The 15,102-nt window shown below is 34.0% G+C and overlaps 1 protein-coding gene across 1 annotated transcript in view; it reads left to right on the top strand.

Moving 5' to 3' along the window:
- Positions 1-15,102, top strand: part of Ccdc14 (coiled-coil domain containing 14) — a 45,325-nt gene that overhangs the window by 18,872 nt on the left and 11,351 nt on the right. Inside the window, exons 9-11 of the mRNA XM_033755910.1 lie at positions 8,007-8,089; positions 11,062-11,280; positions 11,363-11,495. Of these exons, the coding sequence (XP_033611801.1) occupies positions 8,007-8,089; positions 11,062-11,280; positions 11,363-11,495 (435 nt within the window). The remainder of the gene's footprint in view (positions 1-8,006; positions 8,090-11,061; positions 11,281-11,362; positions 11,496-15,102) is intronic.

The following is a 15,102-nucleotide window of genomic DNA, read 5'->3' as shown; positions in this document are numbered from 1 at the left end:
TTACAGGCACTAATTATTAAGAAGGTATAGAATATGGTTACGATGAGGGTGAACTGCTGGGGAATAACAGCTTTATAGGGAAAGAATAGAGGAAAAGGAGCCTCAGAAAAAAAACTATGAAGAAACAACAAGGGAAGTAGCAGAAAACCTAAGAGACTGATGTCACAAAAACCAAAGGAAGAAAGAGTATTGAGGAGATCTGTACATAACCTTGAAAATAAACAGACTCACAGCAAGGACAAAGCTAGGTCAGAATAAATATCACAAGACCAATCACCCAAAGAAATACAAAAAAACTTGAAATAGTGTTTCATGGTCTCAAGGAAACTAAAGATAATAGGAACTCATAGAGGGAAAAGAGATTGAGACAGAGAGGGTGCTTAAAAAGGAAAAGATAGAAAGAGAGGAAAAAAATTAGATGAGCTCAGAAAAGTAAAAGATTATAAAAATTAAAGACACACTAAAAATAATTAATAATAAATAAACACGAATTCCTCCAGAACTCAAGCAACCATAGTAATGGCTTTTCTCCCAAGTCTATTTGTTTATTTATTTATTTATCTATTTTTTGGTACCGGGGATTGAACTTGGGTCCTTGCACTTGCAAGGCAGGCTACCGAACCGCTGAGCTAAATCCCCAGCCCTTCCAAGTCTGTTTAATTGCTACTAAATTCACATTTCAATTTTCTACTGACTTTAGTGTCTTTCTCGTCCCAGGTGGTTTTTTAAGAAATGTATTTTTACTGTGGTAAAATGTACATAATATAATGTATATCTTCATATTTCAAAAAAAAAATTTTTTTTTTGGTTTTTTGAGACAGGGTCTCACTGTGTAGTTCACACTGTCCTTTAGCTCACTATGTAGCCCAGACTGGCCTCAAACTCACGGTGATCCTCCTTCCTCTGCCTCCTGAGTGCTGGGATTACAGGCATATGCTGCCATAGCCAGCATTTTTTTTTTTTATACTGGTTATTGAACTTGAGTCCTTGCACTTGCAAGGCAGGCAGTGGCCTAATTTTTATTTTTATTGGCACGTTTGCAGTACATGATGATTATATTACTCATTCGGTGTCTTAATTCTTTTTTCATCACCTTTCCCTCCCATCCCTCCTCCCCTCCTTCATCTCTTTGTCCCCTTTCCTTTGCAAATGATCTGTCTCTCTGTTTCCTATCTTTCATTTTGCTCTTTTATTTATATCTTGAGTTGCTCATGTAAGACAACCTATACAATATTTACATTTCACTAAACATTGTGGTCTCGAGGTGCATCCATTTTCCTACACATGACTCAGGTTTATCATTTTGGGTTTTTTTTGTTGTTGTTATTTTTGGTACCAGGGAATTAAATTCCGGACCTTGCACTTGTGAGGCAGGCAGCGGCACCCCAGAACTAAATCCTGGCGCTCAAGTTTATCTTTCTTTATGGCAGAGCAGTACTCCATCCTGTGTAAATACCACATTTTTCTTTATCCATTCATCTGTTGATAGACATATGAGCCACTTCCAAGATTTAGCTGTTATGCACTGTGCTGCTATAAACATGGACATACAGGTATCATTCTAATATGATGTCTTTAACTCTTTCAGGAGGATACCTAGAAGGGGAAGAGCTGGGTCAAATGGAATTTCCAGTTTTAGTTTCTTGAAGAATCTCCATCTTGATTTCCAAGGTGGTTGTACCAGTTTATGTTCCCGCTAACAATGTAGAAGGTTCCTTTTCCCCCTGCCACGTGCAGCATTTTTTATTTGATTTCTTGATTATAGCCAGTGTTTCTGGAGAAAGAGTCACAGTGCATTTCTGTAATGGCCTGAGATGTTGAACATTTTAAAAATTTATTTATTGGTCATTCGTACTTCTTCTGAGAAGTGTCTATTCATTTCAGTTGCCTAATTTTTGATTGTCTTTTATTTGGCGGGGGTCTAATTTTGCTTACTTCTTTATATATTCTAAATATTAGTCCTGTGTCCTAGGAATAGCTGGTAAATATTTGCCCCATTCTGTAAGTTGTTTCTTTTTGTTTGTTTGTTATTTGTTCTCTTTGCTGTGTAGAATTTTAAAAATTTGATGTGAGCCCATTTGTTAATTCTTGGTGTTATTTCTTCTGTAACTGGAGTTCTGTTCAGAATGTCCTTGCCTATGCCTAGTCTTCAAGAGTTGTACCTATTTTATCTTCTAGGAGATTGTTTCTGTTTCCATATTTAGATCTTTGATCCATTTAGTTTAGTACATGGTGAAAGATACTAGTCTAGAGTCAATCTTTTGCATGTGTATGGCTAGTTTTCCCAGTAGCATTTGTTAAAGAAGCTATCTTTCTTCCGGCTTATGGTTTTAGCTTCTTCGTCAAAGATCAAGTAGGTGGATGTGTCTAGAGTTTTTTCTGCATCCTCTATGGTGTTCTGCTGATCCATATGTCTGTTTTTGTGCCAGTGCCATGCTGTTTTTATCACAGCAGCTTATAATATAACTTGTATAAGGTTGTGATGTTTCCTGATTTGCTTTTTTTTTTTTTTCCCAGATTAAATTTTGGGATTGTTTTCTCTAGTTCTGTGAGGAGTGCTATTGATAGTTTAAGTGGAATTGCATTAAACATGTAAATCAGTTTTGGAAGCATGGCCATTTTGACTATATTAGCTGTGTCTGTCCAGGGACAAGATGTTTTAATTTTCTGAATTTTTAAGAGTGTTCAATTTTCTCCATTTTAAGAGTATTATTATAGTTTTCATTGTAGAGCTCTTTCACTAGGTTAATTCCTAGTGCTATTGATAGTTTAAGTGGAATTGCATTAAACATGTAAATCAGTTTTGGAAGCATGGCCATTTTGACTATATTAGCTGTGTCTGTCCAGGGACAAGATGTTTTAATTTTCTGAATTTTTAAGAGTGTTCAATTTTCTCCATTTTAAGAGTATTATTATAGTTTTCATTGTAGAGCTCTTTCACTAGGTTAATTCCTAAGTATGTCGTTTTCTTGATGCTGTTGTGAATAGTATTATTTTCTTAATTTCTTTCTCAGTGAGTTCATTACTGGTGTACAAGAGGGCTGTTGATTTTTGTGTGCTGATTTTGTATCCCGCTACATTGATTAATTTAGTTAATAATTTAGGAGTCTTTTGCTGGAATTTTTGGGGTCTTCTATGTATAGGTTCGTGTCATCTTCATAATAATTTGTTAATTTGATTTCTTGCTTTCCTATATATATATTCCTTTTATTTCTTTCTCTTGTCTGATAGCTCTGGCTGATATTTAGAGTGCTTGATTGAATAGGAGTGGTGATAGTGGATTTCCTTGTCTTGTTCCTGCTTTTATAAGGAAAGCTTTCAACTTTTTCCCATTTAATATGATGTTGGCAGTAGGTCTGTCATGAATAGCTTTTATCAGATTGAGGTAATGTCCTTCTATACCTGTTTTCGTCAACTTTTTTTAAAATCATGAATGAATGTTAAATTTTGTCAAAGACTTTTTTTGTGGCTTTTGAATATTTATTTTCATAACCACTTTTAAGAACATATTTCAGTGTCATTGAGTATATTCATAATGCTGTGTATCCCCCCACAATGTCCCTAAATTTTTCATCCCCAACATAAAATCTTTATCCATTAAAGAATAACTTCTTTTTCCATCCCTCAGCTTTTAGTATGTTCTGTTCTTTCTGTCTCTAAATTTGAGAAATCTGAATTTTTTATCTCTTTAGTTTGCAGCCGTATTTTCAGTGGTAAGAATTGTGCCTGGCACTCATTATAATAAATATGTGTTAAATGACTGAATGCATGTTGGATAGACTTAAACATCTCAAAGCAAAATAAAAAAAAGAGAATAATCTAAAAATTATTAAGAAGACACCTGAAGGGGCCATGATGTAGCTCAGCGGTTCGGTGGCCTGCCTTGCAAGTGCAAGGACCCAAGTTCAATCCCCGGTACCAAAAAAAAAAAAAAAGACACATATGGAAAAGAAACAAGATGAAAAATTGGCAAATGTGAAAAAGAAAACAACAGTTGGATTAAAGACAGTATTAAAAAATATATGAAAGGCATTTACTAATCTAATGATCTGTATCTGCAGATCAATAGTACATGCAAGAGCTCAGAAAAATAGTAACACCAAGACATTTGCTGGTAGTTTCTGTACCCAAAGGACAAAAAAATGACTAATAATTTTTTAGAGACATTCAAAATAAAAAGCAAACCATATATAAAGATGCAACTATTATGTTGACCTCAGCCTTTTCACAGTGTTCTTTTGTACTAGAGAGATAATCACAGTACATCGTATACAAAGTCCTAGGGCAAAGAAGATGGGCCCTAAGAATCTGTTATGTGGTTTAGATGTCCTTTTAGTACTATAAGGACAAAAGCCATATTCTCAGGTGGGCAGGAACTTAGGAAATAAAGCACCCTTGGGCTCCTTAGAAACAAAAGCAAAGCCAAAACAAAACTTTTTTTTTTGGTACTGGGGATCAAACTCAGGACCTTGTGCTTGTGAAGCAGGCGCAGTGCCACTGAGCTAAATTCCCAGCCCCAAACGTCTTGAATGATAAAATCCACTCAACCAAGACATAGATTCAAACAAAGGAGATTAGAGGTGAATGTTGAATCTATGTGTAGAATTAAGACAACTAGAAATTGTGGTTTCAGACTGGAAGATGTTAGTAATCATGACAGTACAAATTCTTAACTCAATATTTTTCATATCTTATTTCCTCAGTTGTAGATTATTTAGGAAAATTTCTTGAAGAAGTTTACCTTATGTTCATCTTGTTTGACTTATTTTCCTTCAATTAAAATTACATAATCCTAAATTCATTACATAATATTTAAAAATCATATTTGTAATAGCTCATCGTACAATTTTAATCATTTGTTTTTGTATTTGTTTATGCTAGAAAATGTATGAATAGTATCTGCAGTGATTATTATTTCTCCTCAGTGTTGTGCTAGAGGCTCTGACTAGGACACTAAAGCCAGAGAAAGTAAAAATTACCCATTGGAAAGAAAAGAAGTAAAACTACTTTCCTTAGATGACATGATACTTCTTGTAGAAAATCCTGTGGAATCTATAAAAAGTTACTAGAATTAATAAGGAAGCTTAGTAAGGCTGTAAAATTCAAGGTCAGCATAAAAATACAATTGTACTAGCAATGAACAGTTGGAAATGAAATCTTAAATCTGTACTTTTTTATTAGTATCAAAAATATGAACAATTTAAGGATAAATACAACAAAGAAGTATAAGGCTCATATACTGAAAAATATAAAATATTGCTGAAAGAAACTTAAGAAAAAGAGATAAACCTGATCCATACAAGTAAATTTTATTATGATGTCATTTGTCTCCTGATTGAACTATAGATAGATTTCTTGCAAGTCCAGTGAAAAACAAGTAGGCTTTTTTTTTTTTAGAATTCTGATTCTAAAATTTATATGGAAATTCAAAGAATCTAAAATTACCATGATAATTTTGGGAAAGAGGACAAAGTACTATCTATTTCAAGACATAAGGTTAAAATAATTAAGATAGCTGTGACATTGATATAAAGGTCGTTAGACTAAATATTGAAATACAACAGTCTGATCCCATCGATGAGAATCTTAATTTAAATTACTTATCTAAGAACTAGTATTTTCTTCCATTAAACTCAAGTACTTGCATGCAAAGGGACCTCCTCCTTATACTGTTCAGTTTCTTTTGATGTATAGAGGTGGGTTAATTCTCAGTTTAAATACTTGAACCTTATGTAAGAAAACCTGAGCCCATATTGTTTTCTATTTTTCTTAGCTAAATCTCATGGTATATTAAATTCATGCACTTACCTGCACATAAGTATATGTATGTGACGGTATGTTTATAGGGGTTATATTAAATTTTCATAACCTTATTTCAACAAATATTTATTAATCATGTGTCTATACTGTTATAGGTATTACAGAAGTTTTGAATAAATGGACATGGACCAGCATTTCTATTTAGTAGTGTGTCTGTAACACAGAATGTAGCAGTTAGCCTGCGTACTCTGAGGAACTCCCTCAAAAAGTACTTTTTTGTATTATCCAGCCATAGTATTTTAGATCTAGTTAATAGGTACTGTTTAGTTTGCTGCAACATTTACTGAACAGTGAAAGGGAGGAGCTGATGTATATTAGGAAATGCCATATTTTTAAAATAATTATGCATTAGGAAAAGGACATTATAAAGGAATTTATAGGAGTAGTGAAGTAAAAAGAATTCAGTGTATGTTAGATGCACCAAGCTGTTCATGATTTCTATATGTGTTTCAAATTAGTGTTTCTGTATACATTATTAATTACTGTTTTTTGTTTTTTTGGTGGTTAAGCCTCCTCTAATCTAAAGTTTATGTACTGATAGTTTCTCTGGTAGTAATACCGTGTTAGTGATGATTACTTGATAGACACTGATTAAATACCTGTGTTTTGTTTTCCCCTCTGGATAGCTGATGAGGTGTATGTTACATTTTGGTGTATAGACACTGATTAAATACCTGTGTTTTGTTTTCCCCTCTGGATAGCTGATGAGGTGTATGTTACATGTTGGTGAACTGTGTGTGTGTGTGTGTGTGTGTGAGAGAGAGAGAGAGAGAGAGAGAGAGAGAGAGAGAGAGAGAGCATTTGGCTATGCTATATGGAGTTTTTATTTCCATGGGTTTTGTTTTCTAAATTTAAGAAGTAACTGTTACTATCAGCAAAGACCTTATGAGAGCTAAAATTTAACTGTTTTGTTGAAAAATCAGCTCATTCTGATAACCCAAATATTTGTGGAGAAATGTCTGGATAATTTATTGAATTCATGAGTGTTGTGTGGACAGCTTTGGTCATTCTCATCGTATAGGTTTTTGTTGTGGAATAGTCAACTTCATATGGATTCACTTTTACATGCTTGGCATGTAAGAAATAAACACTCAATTAAAAAAAAAAAAGAAATAGAACAGCCTAGAATTAAACTCACACATGAGGATAATTTTTGACAAAGATGTCAAATTCAGTGGGTAAATTGTGTGTGTGTTTGTGTGCTGTTGTTGTTGTTTGGGATTGAACCCAAATCTTTGTACATGTTAGACAAGTGCTCTACTACTGAGCTACACCCCTAGCCCAAGAATAGTAAATTGTTCTGAAAACATTGGCTTGGGAATGCCTTCCTCACCTAAAGATTATTTGGATTTTTCCCTAAAACTTATATAGTTTTCTTTTATTTTTGGTATGTCTTATGTTTAGCTCTATAATCCATCCAGAATTAATACATGTGAATGATATGATATAACACCCTAGCATTTTAGGATTCAATAACAATGTAAATATTTTAATGCAGAATATTTTCAGGTAAGTAATAATGTGAAGATGCTAGATTCTTATTTTTATATTTATTTTTTGGTACTTCTTTTTAAATAGGCCATACTTTCCTAGAAATTAAGAAAACACTTTTGTATGTTTGTGTTTGTGAAGCAGCTGAATATTATGAAGTTCATTTTAGGCCAGAGTTGTTACTTATGCACATTCTCAATAAATAGCCATTAAAATTTCAATCTAATAAACAAATTTTTAGAGGCATAGATTTGTATTACCCAGTTTTGTTAACGTGTGACAAACATTGAGCAGAAAGATACCTGATAGCAGGTAGTGCCTGCAGGTATTCTAGTTCTTATGTAATGACAGATCTTTTTAAAAGTAGACAATTACAGTAAAGAAGATACAAAGAAGGAAAATGGAATAAGAAAATAGCAAGAGAGAAAAACAAAGGGAAAAAAAACAGAAAAGTCATTGAAAAGTTAACCTTTTTTCAGTGAGGGGAGGTTAAAAAAATTTTTTTAATTGTCTCAGGCCCCTAGTGAGGTTTTGTTGTTGTTTGGTTCATTTAGTTGTTTGTTTGTTTTTTTTTATTATGTTTTATGTATTTGTGTTCCACTATTATATTTTTTCTTTTTTGTTAGGCTGTCACATGTACACTGTTAAATGGACTTGGGATACTAGCATTCATAGTTCTTCATTACTTTCTTTAGGCAATTAAGAATTTTGAACCAGAAACTCAGAGAACAAGAAAAAACTCCACCAGCATATGGTAGTATGGGATACAACCCTGAATGTAGGTAAAAGAACTTAAAGGATTAATATTAAAATCTTATGGCTCTGGAGATACTGGAAAAGAATTGACCTTTCTGAATTGAGCTTCCTTGATTACTTTGTCTAAGTGAATTTTTCTTTGTTTTTCTTTTTCTTTTTGCTGTTTTAGATATTGAACCTAGAGATTTGGCAAATGCTAGGCAAGTAGTCTGCCACTGAGCTATAGTACTAGCCCAGTTTCCTTTATTTCTTAAATCAACTTAAAAAAAATAGGAATAATATCCCTTATTAAAATTTAAGGGCCGGGGATTTAGCTCAGTGGTTCTGTTACCTGACTTGCAAGCACAAGGTCCTGAGTTTGATCCAGTTACCCTCCCAAAAAATTTTAAAATTGTGTAGAAAAATAAAATATTGGTGATAGCACTTCTGAATAATGCACCTCTGTTCAAGGTTTATATCGTGTCGGGCACAATATAACTATACATGTACGTTTTCTTTTTTAAGTGTACAGTTGCACTCTTCTTTAAGTAAGTTCTTATTTAAAGCTCTTATTTAAATAGAGGTTATGTAAAACCTTTTTAAAATTATAGTGAACAATTTTCTGTATCAAAATACATACATATATGCTTTTTTCTGTTTGATAATTACTTAGTATTCTATTTATATATAAATATTTATGATCATCTATGAAATATCTGGGTATTTTACCCGAGTGCACTTATTAACACAGTGAAAAATCCTTGTATAAATGTCTTTGTGCATGTTTGTGAGCTTTTTTGCGGGATAGATTAATAGCAGTAGAACTTGTGAGGCAAAAAGTACATGCAGTTGTAATTTTGACAGATACTCCCTCCTTCTGTTCATTTTGTTTTGTTTTGACACTATGTTGCCCATCCTACTCTCTAACTCCTGGGGTCAAGCAGGCCTTGGCTTCTTCAAAAGCTGGAACTACAGGTATGACCCACCAAATTCTCCCTATGGATCACGGAGCTTAATAGAGAAAAAAATTGTCATTAGAAGAAAAGATGACATCTTGGTCACGTTCTTGTCACTAAGACACAATATCCAACACTTACACCTTAAAGGAGGAGAGGTTTATTTTGGCCCATGGTTATCCAAGGCAGAAGTGACATACAGAAGGCTGGTCACATCGTGGCAACCAGGAAGCAGAGAGTCAAGGGACAGACCAGAGAAGGAGATGTATCCTTCCAGCTCATGCCCCAGTGACTGCCTGATAAAGCCAGATTCCCCCTTCCAGCAACAAGTCAGCTGTGTCACGCCCACAATTTGGTCACCTTCCAAAAGCCATACCTGGGAGCACATGAGGCCTCTGGGGCACAGTCTTGATCCAAACCATAACAGATGAGAACCTTTCATTTTGTTTTGTTTTTTAACATTCTTGGGTACTTTTTCTGAGTCTGATGTAAACACAAATGTCACAAAGAAATGGCTTTATGAAGTGTTTCTCCAGAAATTTTTTTTTTCAATTTCTGAACAGTAAAATACATTCAGAAAGTGTCAACAAAATGAAGGGAAAATTTTGTGATACATGACATAACAGCCTTAACCTAATATATGAGTATCTTTTATAGAGCAGTAGGAAAAATAGGAATATCCAGAAGAACAAGCCTTTACGAAAGTGTTTAGCTTCACCAGAATGATTTCATATAGATCACTGGTTCCATGATAAACAGAAGGTAAGGGTTAGATGAGGGTGAGAAAGAGTCGAGAAGGGAGGGCAAGAGACCAGTGATTACCATGCTAAGTAGCTTGTCTCTTTTTATTCTTTTGCTTATTTCTCTTTTTTAAAAGAGCATTTATTAGTACTTATAAGTTCTTGTTTGAGACCAGCTCTATGAGAGCTGGGACCATGTCTATGTTGTTTACTGCTGTACACCCAGCTTTTAATAGTGTTCTTCATACATAGTGAGCATTCATTCAAGGTTATCTTTGCTAAATGAAATCGTGCTAAAGAATGTGATAGATCTGTGCTGATACCTAATAATCTTATGGGAAAAAAAGAGCAAAGTTAGAAATTGTGAGTACAGTGTAGTATGATTCTTTTATGTTTATATATATATTTATAATATATTTATAATATAAATAATAATATGCATTTATATATACATATTATTTATATGTACCTGGACTGCTGACCCCTGGACACTTAGGTGATATGTGTGATGTTGCCTTAACAAACTAAGTCTGTGGCAATATATTATGCAGCAATAAATAAATAATACAGTATTGCAAGCAAGAACACAGCTTCAGTTTCCTCAATCATTAAAAAGGATCCAACTCAGTACCTTACACTTGCAAAGCAGGCAGTGGAACCACTGAGGTAAATCCCCGGCCCTGTTTAAATACATTTTTATGTGAAATATTATATGCAAAAGTGAATCCAGAACCAGAATTAATAGTGATTGCTTGTAGGAGGAGACTTAGGATGGGCAGGAGGATACTTTATAAGACTCACTTGATTTCATTGAAGGATCCAACTCAGTACCTTACACTTGCAAAGCAGGCAGTGGAACCACTGAGGTAAATCCCCGGCCCTGTTTAAATACATTTTTATGTGAAATATTATATGCAAAAGTGAATCCAGAACCAGAATTAATAGTGATTGCTTGTAGGAGGAGACTTAGGATGGGCAGGAGGATACTTTATAAGACTCACTTGATTTCATTGGCATTTTGTGACTCTTGAATTTTTTACTTTGTACATGTATTCATTCTTTTAAAAAAGTAAAAATAACTTAATGCCCAAATTACCAATTGGAGAAAAAAAGGCATAACTGCTGCCAATCAATTTATGCATATAATTATTAAGCTGAGTCAAAAAAAATTCCAGATCTCTCTCCTTTTCAGACTTCTTTTAAAATTAAAAAACAATTGTTTTATTTATTTATTTATTTTTTTTGGTACCAGGGATTGAACCCAGGACCTTGCATTTGCAAGGCAGGCACTGGATTATTTGGTCTTTTTTGTCTTGCAGTGTTTTCCCTTCAGTCTTTGAATATGTCACTACAAAATCAATTACAGGAGTCACTGAAGAGCCAGGAATTACTACAGAATAAAAATGAAGAGCTGCTAAAAGTGATTGAAAATCAAAAAGATGAAAATAAAAAATTTGCTAGTATATTTAAAGACAAAGATCAAACCCTTCTTGAAAATAAACAGCAATTTGACATTGAGATTACGAGAATGAAACTTGGTATGTATTTAGACTATCATTACAATCACATTTTTTTAAAAAAAGAATGAGAAACAGTTTTTTGTTGTTGTTGTTGTTTTAGAATTGGAAGAAGCCTTGGTAAATGTGAAGAACTCCCAGTTTAAGTTAGAAACTGCTGAAAAGGAAAATCAAATACTGGGAATAACACTACGTCAGCGTGATGCCGAGGTGGCTCGCCTGAGAGAATTAACCAGGTGATACTGATTTTTTAAAATAACTCATCTTTTATTAGGTATATTTATTAATTTTAAAATAATATCAAATGTGATCTCTTTCCTATATGTTTTCCTCTTAATTTTGCCAGTGTTTTTTGCTAATTTGCAATGTTTTCTTCTGTTTGATTTGTTAGGCAAACCTAGCTAAATGTGTTTTTAAACCATATGCTTCTAGGTAATGGACTCTGATGGAGCTGAAGACTTGCATATAGCAAAGTGATTAAGCTCTCTGAAGCCAGAGTGACCTGAGTAGAGTCTTAGCTTTGCCACATTATTAGTTAACTTTGAGGACATTATTTAAGTTCTACAAACCTTGACTATAAAGTGGGGACATAGTAGGATTGTTAGGGAACTGAGAGCTAATTCATGAAAAGCATTTAGCCTGGTGAGCATTCATGCCATATGTGTTAATTAATTTTCTCATTGCTGAGACAAACTATAGGACTCCCAAAGTTAGGGAGGAAAGGCTTATTTGGTTCAGTTTGTAGAGGTTTCAGTCCATAGTTGGCTGGCTGTAAGGCAGGATGGTACAGCAGACAGGCATCACAGAGGAGAAACAGTTCATGGTGAGCAGAAGGTAGCAAAACAAGCAAAGAAGAAATGATTACAGCTCTTTGCATCCCTTGTATCTGATCCAGGCTTCTTAGGATGGGTAGCACTCACACCTTTAATCCTAACATCCTTGATGCTGGCATTATACCATGAATCAATCGCAGCCTCACACACTCTAGATCCAACCACCCCTGAAAAAACCCTGCCTGTGACTTCATGAGTCTATGAGGGCACATCTAGACACAGCCATAACACCATATGACTATGGGGATAAGTCATTTAGCCTCTCTGAGCTTCATTTTCTTCATTCTTTCAGAAAAATGAGGGAGATGCTGTAGTCCCCCTTCAATCCCTGGCAAGTTTGTTCCCAAGCCAATAATCTCAACTTTAATATTATATACATCTACAAAATTGTTTTCTTTTGAGATATTTGTGAAGAATTTAATTTTCAACGATTTTTTTTAAGTCCTAAGAAGTTAGTTATTATAGTTGAAATCATCAGAGCTGACCATGTCTGTGAATGATTCTGGAAAGTCATAGCTCTAAATGTAAAACAATTCTGTATATAAGGCAATCTCTCTTGTACTTCCAATTTAAAGAGCTATTTTGAATTATAAACTTTATAATTAGTATATGTTTGCGATACATACATTTTACAGTCATCTTGGAGATTAGGTATATGTACATAACAGACCTTGTTTCTTTTCTTAATTTTTTTTCCCTCTTACCTCCCATACTCCTTCCTCTAAATGCCCTTTTTCCATTTTCATTCTTCTTATTATTAATCTTATCTCATGTTTATGACGTACAGTGTCTACATACATTTAGGTTATTAGGTTCTTCCTGTACATGGCTTATCTTTATTTTACTTATTTCCCTTTCCCCTTTCTTTCTTCCCTTGCCCTCAGTCTCCTAGACCCCTTTCCATATGCAAGAGATCCATCCCTTGTTTCCTTCTGTCCATCCTTTTCTGTGCTTTTTGTTTGTACTTTGCCTCACTCAGACGAGAGATATTATATGATATTTAAGCTTATATGTTTGGTTTATTTCACTCAATGTTATGTTTTCTAGGTGCATCAGTTTTTCTATACGTGTCACAAATCCATCCTTTATAGCTGCGTAGTATTCCATTATAGTATATAGATACCACTTTGTCTTTAGTCCAGTCATCTGTTGATGGGTATACAGGCTGCTTCCAGAATTTAGCTAGTATGAATTGTGTCGCTATAAACATTAGTATGCTTGTGTCACTAGAGTATGATGTCTTACACTCTTTGAGGAAGATACCTTGAAGGGGAGTAGCTGAGTCATATGGAATTTCTAATTTTAGTTCTTTGAGAAATCTCCATAGTGACTTCCATAATGGTTGTACTAGTTTACATTCCCACCAACAATGGTAGATGGCTCCTTTTTCACTGCAGCCACACCACAATTTGTTATTTTTTAAAATTCCTGATGATTACCATTCTTTCTGATGCAAGACAGCATCTTGGTATTGTTTTAATTTGCATTTTTTCTAATGGCCAGAGATGTTGAATACTTTTTCATATATTTATTGACCATTTGTACTTCTTCCTCTGAGATGTGTCCGTTCATTTCTGTTGCCCCTTTCTTTAATGAGTCTTTTATTTTAGGTGGTCCAATTTTTTTTAGTTTTTTATATATTCTAGATTTAGTCCTCTGTCTAAGGAATAGCTGGCAATTTTTCACCCAATTCTCTTGACTCTAGAATTTAGCTAGTATGAATTGTGTCGCTATAAACATTAGTATGCTTGTGTCACTAGAGTATGATGTCTTACACTCTTTGAGGAAGATACCTTGAAGGGGAGTAGCTGAGTCATATGGAATTTCTAATTTTAGTTCTTTGAGAAATCTCCATAGTGACTTCCATAATGGTTGTACTAGTTTACATTCCCACCAACAATGGTAGATGGCTCCTTTTTCACTGCAGCCACACCACAATTTGTTATTTTTTAAAATTCCTGATGATTACCATTCTTTCTGATGCAAGACAGCATCTTGGTATTGTTTTAATTTGCATTTTTTCTAATGGCCAGAGATGTTGAATACTTTTTCATATATTTATTGACCATTTGTACTTCTTCCTCTGAGATGTGTCCGTTCATTTCTGTTGCCCCTTTCTTTAATGAGTCTTTTATTTTAGGTGGTCCAATTTTTTTTAGTTTTTTATATATTCTAGATTTAGTCCTCTGTCTAAGGAATAGCTGGCAATTTTTTCCCCCAATTGTCTCTTGACTCTACTAATTGACTCTTTTGCTGTACAGAAGCTTTTTAGTCTGATACATTCCCATTTGTTGATTCTTTTTATTTCTTGTGCAACTGTGGTTCTGTTTAGAAAATCCTTTCCTACACCTGTATCTTCAAGTGTTTTACTTATTTTATCTTCCAGTGGGTTCAGTGTTTCTGTTTTAATGTTTAGATCTTTGATCCATTTTGATGTTAGTTTAGTATGTGGTGAGAGGTATGGGTCTGGTTTCAGTCTTCTGTAAACAGTTGTCTAGTTTTCCCAGCCCAGGCTGTCTTTGCTCCAACATATGCTTTTGGCCCCTTTGTCAAAGGTCAGATAGCTGAATGTATCTGAGATGTTTCTCTGTCCTCCTGAATTATAAACTTCTAGGGAAAAAGATCTGTAAAGTATTTAATAAATATATTTGAAATATCTTTAATCTGTTAATAGAAAAATGACACTTTTATCAGAATAATTTTATTGAAATTTTTATTTAAGAATGGGAAGGCAAAAGACATTTCTTGTATCCTGTAAAATTATAATTTATTAGGCTCTAGCCATGGTTTCTAAACTTTGGTTACACTACTTTTCAAAGTAAAATAAGAGAATGTTTCAAAAGGAATGGCTCTTGTTTTCTGAGGAGTCCTTTTGGGACGAAAACTTAGTATTATCAAGTACTTATGATAAGAGAAGCCAATAGCAAAAGACCACATATATAGTTCCAAAATAGTCAAATTTATTGAAGTATATCAGGGTTTGTCACAGGTTGAGAGAAGAGGGGTCAGA

The sequence above is a fragment of the Fukomys damarensis genome, unplaced genomic scaffold (assembly GCF_012274545.1).
Source record: "Fukomys damarensis isolate Sample0158 unplaced genomic scaffold, DMR_v1.0_HiC HiC_scaffold_24, whole genome shotgun sequence".
NCBI classification, from domain to species: Eukaryota; Metazoa; Chordata; class Mammalia; order Rodentia; family Bathyergidae; genus Fukomys; species Fukomys damarensis.
Note: the sequence above shows the minus strand (reverse complement) of the source record. Positions and strands in the feature narration are given on the sequence as shown.